This window comes from Leptosomus discolor, chromosome 25, assembly GCF_034619465.1.
Source record: "Leptosomus discolor isolate bLepDis1 chromosome 25, bLepDis1.hap2, whole genome shotgun sequence".
NCBI lineage: Eukaryota > Metazoa > Chordata > Aves > Leptosomiformes > Leptosomidae > Leptosomus > Leptosomus discolor.
The window spans coordinates 2,522,699-2,527,999 of NC_141415.1; the positions used below are offsets into that span (position 1 = coordinate 2,522,699).

The 5,301-nt window shown below is 53.0% G+C and overlaps 1 protein-coding gene across 1 annotated transcript; it reads left to right on the plus strand.

Annotated features, from left to right (window-relative positions):
• The first annotated feature begins 767 nt into the window (after positions 1-767).
• LOC104345212 (feather keratin Cos1-1/Cos1-3/Cos2-1) lies at positions 768-1,073 on the plus strand. The gene has a single exon (XM_009949575.2). The coding sequence runs from the start codon at positions 768-770 to the stop codon at positions 1,071-1,073; it is 306 nt and encodes a 101-aa protein (XP_009947877.2).
• The last annotated feature ends 4,228 nt before the right edge of the window (positions 1,074-5,301 follow it).

Below are 5,301 nucleotides of genomic sequence, written 5' to 3' on the forward strand. Positions count from 1 at the left end.
GTTGTTTGCACATAGATTGGACAGAGAAATAATCCTAATATGCTCGAAGCATTGGTTGGAGACGCTAAGAGATTGCTCAGAGAGAGGAAATGGCAAAACAGACTGGCAGATTTGTCCCAAAAGCAAGAGCATCAGGAAGAGGAGATTCAAAATGAGCAGTGCAGCCCACCCACTGCAATGAAGACCGGTGACCATCAGAGTATGCTGGGCCCTTTATTTTAAATAGGATGACAAACAACCCAACCAGAAAATCTCAGGTCACTGTTACTTGCCTCCACTGGATCTCTATCCAGCAACTGGGTCAGGTCTTCAGCCCATAATGATGCATTCCTGACCTGAAAATCCTTGGGTCTCTCATCTCAGCACTTGAAAGGAGGCTCAAAGGGAAATGGCCATGGCATAAATCACTGAAAGCACTGAACTATGGAAAATCAAAAGAGCCCGTGCCATTGGCTGGGATGTCTTCAATTAGAGAGTATGTTAGAAAATTACTGCCTGTATAGAGCATGACTGCACACCTGGGGCAGTCCTGGAGCACTATAAAAGCCAGCACAAATAGCCAGTCTTTCATCCACTTCTCTCACCTCTTTCTCCTTGAGGATCAGGTGAGTCTGAAGCTCTTTCTCTACTCCTCTGAGCAGCATTCTGCTCCCCACCCACCATGTGCCTTGGCTTCCTTGTGGTGGGGTGACAGGATACTCCTTGCCCATCTCCCTTACTCTGCTTCCCCCTGCCTTCTCTCCCAGGTGCACCTCCAGCCTCAAGACATGTCCTGCTACAACCCCTGCCTGCCATGCCAGCCCTGCGGCCCGACCCCACTGGCCAACAGCTGCAACGAGCCCTGTGTCAGGCAGTGCCAGGACTCCACCGTCGTCATTGAGCCTCCTGCTGTGGTGGTGACCCTGCCCGGACCCATCCTCAGCTCCTTCCCGCAGAACACCGCCGTGGGCTCCTCCACCTCCGCTGCCGTTGGCAGCATCCTCAGCTCTGAGGGAGTGCCCATCAACTCTGGGGGCTTCGGCCTCTCCAGCCTTGGCAGCCGCTATTGCGGCAGGAGGTGCCTCCCCTGCTAAAGCTGCTGGCAATGGCCCTGGGGAAGGGCCCCACGCACCCACAAGATGGTACCGGACTGGGGATGGAGCATCAGCTTGTTGCTTCCAGAGGGGCTGAGCAAGCCCAGCACTACCTGCAAAAGTTCAGGTCCAGCCTGGGCTCTTGGAAAGCACAGCTCATGACTGACTTTCCTCTCTTCCACTCTCTCCTTTCCCTCCTATGTCCTTATTTCCTTGTGCTCCCACAAAACCAGCCTAGGGAGGACCTGCTGACCCTGCTCCCTCTGTGGGGCAGGCAGATGGGCATCTGATGCGATCTCTGCCCCAGCCATGGGGTGCAGACTCCTTTCTGTCCCTGGTGCTTCCTGCACTGGGACCTCCCCTCAGGGTGTCCCTGTTTCCCTCTTTTGACTCATTAAAGTTCTGCTGCATCCCAGCCCACGCCTTTGTGTCATCTTTTCCCCTGCAGACACTCTCCCAAGATGCTCAGGTAGAAATATGTTGCTTAGCGGTGGTTCTGGGAGGCGCTATTTGGGGATCATTGTGCGCTCCTTGTTAACACAAAGATTGTTCACTGTTACTGGGTGGTCCTTCCCTCTGTGTACACTCCAAACACATACAATTCAAAAGAAAGGGCATTTCTCTGGAGAAGTTAGGGGTGCATGGGGCCCATGGAGAGCCTTCACCATTCTCAAAGGAGAGGAGGGTGGGGCACATTGCTGAGGGCCCCCTTCAGGAACTGTCACTTGCAGGCGAGGAAGGCATCCATGATTCCACCAGAGCCCCTGGCTGACAGGCCCAGCTTTGTTGAGTCTCTCCCCAGAAATGCCCTCTTGGCCTTGGTGCACACGCTACGAAGGGGTGTGGCCACTCCCAAGCTTGGCTGTCTGCTCCTGTGGAAGGCCCTGGGAGGGCAGCAGCCCCACAAGGTCTTGAGAAGGGGCGGAAAGGGAATTCCTCTTGCTCTGGATGCCACTGTGCTGGGGGAGAAAGGCTCAGGTAGAAAATGTTCCTAGAGAATGGCAGGAGTGAGAATGAGATGAATAGGCTCACAGTGCACATCATCCTCCTAATTCCATCTCTGGGTTTCCTGGGGAAGTTTCTGGAGAGACAATGGCCAGAGTTGTTTCATGATCTGCATTAGTGCAGATAAGAAATACACCACTGCAAGATCATGTACACAAGGAGACATCTCAATCCATTGACAGATTTAGTCCATCTCAGGCTCCTGGAAACAGTTTAAGATTCTACATATTTTTGCAGATAAAATGACAGGAAGAGGGAAGCCTCTCTGTGCTTGAAAATGTCTGTTAATATTTCCATTCAAGAGAAGACTACACTGTTGTCCTGATCTACTGTTATGATTCTGTAAACACACTATCTCTTGTACCTTAAGATGACTGTGCTGTTGCTACTACCAGAGAGCATTGGTAACTCTTCAGTTACCTCCTGGATTTAAATTAGGAAGGGCAGGACCTACTGCCAGAAATCCTTATCCAGTAACTTCTAGCTAAAACAGTGGGAAACTCTCTAGTGAATTTTCTTCTCCTCAAGAAAATCAGGGGATTGAAGGTCAGTTCCTTTTGCTCACATTCACTTGAGTCTCCTCTTTTGAAGTCAGTTCCCAGAAAGGATATTGCCTTGAGGAGATGTGGGCTGTGAACAATTATTGTCCAGGAAGGAGAGAAGTAGAGGCACAATGATGGAGAACAGAATGTTTTCAGCTCTACCATAAATGGTTCCCAAAATTTAGAGGGAAAAAACTAAAAAGTGTTGTTTTCTTTGCAAAAAAAACTACCTAGGTTGTAAATCAGAAGCCATCTACACTCCCACCTCTTGCCTGTCTTACTACCGATAAAACCTGTTCAGCTGCAGCAGGAATTCCCTTTAGATGGAGTGGGGATGTGTAGGAGGACATACCAGTGCAAAGCAAGTTTTGTAAGAAAATGCTGGCCATGACACTGGCCAGACTTGTGTGTTGGTGCAGCATATGGCAGAGCAGTCATTATGAATATCACTGTCACAGATGTAATCCTCACAGCATGATGAATGCCAGAAGGACTATGCAGTAAAAATATTCAGGGTGTGTGACTTACCCAGCAGCACAAGCACAAGCCGACTTTCTCTGTAGGCTCTGTAATCTCTTGGTTTGCCCTTTGTCCTGAAGTACTTGTAACCTGACCAGAGTAGCTGTATACCCTAACTTGGCATCTACAGCAGATCTGCAGCAGTCAGACAACATGGGGTAAAGGAGTTTGTTTTCTCAGGGACAACCAAATGGAAGATGGAAAGGCCTCTTAGCAATGCAAACCCGGAGGGGACAGTCAGCCAGAAAGTAAACAATGGCTTCAGTGGCCTTAGGAGCATCAGCACAGCAGACTCACCTTCAGCAGGGACTCCAGATCCTTCAGCTCTAGGGGATGCTTATCAGGCTCTGACAGTGCTGAGGAGAGACAGAGGCAGAAGACTCTCCAGCACCCAAGAAGAGATAGAAGAGGGATGTGTCTCAGTTGAAAATCTCCCTCCAGGCCTGCAAATTTACATGCACAGGAGAGCTGCAGGCACCCCACTGTGATCCTGGAAGACCAACCACTTGCCTGGGGCAGTGGTGAGAGCCCTTGACTGCCCAGGCCTCCTGGAGAGATTTCACAGTGCCTCTATGTCAGAGTGGGCAGCCTAAGGGGGCCAGAGTCTCAGCCTAACAGCAGGCATTTCTGTAGATACGTCTTCAATCTATGGGTCCTACATTCACCCGAAGTAGCTGCAAATGTGTCCCTCTGAGAGGGGCTTTCCAGCTCAGAGCCCTACTGGAACCAGTGAAAGGTCATAGTAGAGATGCAGCCTGGGAAGCCAAATTGCTGTAGAAGTGCTCCATGGGCAGTATCCACAACTGCGTGGTGGATGGGAACGGATGAGTTCCATACTGCCATGCTGTGATGCTCTTAGCCTGTTTTTACCAGGAAAATTTGCAATGGAGCAACACAGTGGAGTCTACACTGACCTCCAAAGAGCAGCAAATTCTTTTCAGATGCTGGTTGTCTCTTCTTGCCCTGGAAAAAAGGGGAGACTGGAGGGAGAAGCTAAGACCATGCTGCAGTGGAAAACACCCCTTTTCTTATAGTTGCTCAGGTTCCCTTCCCTCATCCCTGAAAGGCAGTACAAATCATCAAGGCAGGGATCCCCTCACAGAGCAGAGCACAGCTGCACCCCTGGGGAGCTCATGAACCCGGACATCTTCCACACACATTCACGCTCTCCAGGCCTCTGTGTCCCACTCCACAGCTGCACAGCAGACCTGAGACCCGCTCTTGAATGCAGTCCACACGAGCCAGGGCTCAAGCAGATGCTGTGCTCTAACCACTAGCCTGTACCCTCATCCTGCAGCTGAAGGGACCTGTGTGGTGGTTTGCAGAACCCAGGTCCCTGCATTGCCAGCCTTCTGTTTCGAAAAAGCGTCTCTCCATTCATGTGTATATCCACCGAACATTTATATTTTTGGTTGCAAAATGAGGCAATGATGAGGCAAAAGTGAGTGCTTTTGAATCCAGCAATGTGGGAAGAGGAAGCAGCAGGGATCTGATTTCATTTTGACAGTAAAACCCCCGGTTTTTTTTCTTCCCGCGTCGCACGTGCCCAAGAGCATTGTGTAAAAAAACCATGGCCTTTTTCAAAGCTATCTCTTCGCTCACAGCCTTCGAGGCAGGAGACCTGCGGGAGCAGAAATCAAGCAGGGTAACCAAGTCGCCTTGCTCCAAGCATCTGGAAAAGGGCCCGGCGGGTCAGGCCACTCACCAGGGCCGCACGGTGCACGGGCCCACCACGCCCCCGGCCGCCTTCCAGCTCCCCCTCAGCCGCAGCCTCCTGCACGACTTCCAGGGCAGGGACACACTCTCCCTACCCTCGGACGGGGTTTCGAGTTCTCCGTCCCCACCTTGGGCGCCGGTGGCGGGGAGCACGGCGGCACCAGGCCGGCCTTTCCCAAACCGCGCTTCGCCCCGGAGGCACCGGCCCCCGCGCCCGGCCCGGCCCGGCCCGGGGATGGCGGCAGAGATCCCGCCCGCGGCGTTGCCCCGGCAACCGCTCCAAGGGTGGGAGGGGCCGCGCGCGAGGAGGGGACGGTTGTTACGAAACAGCGCCGAGCCGCACGCGGCCCCCGCCCCCCCCCCCCCGAGGAGCGACCCCCGCCCGCGGCCCGGCCTGGCCCGGTGAGATCGCCCGGCCCGTAGTGCCCGCGGAGCCCTTCGTCGGC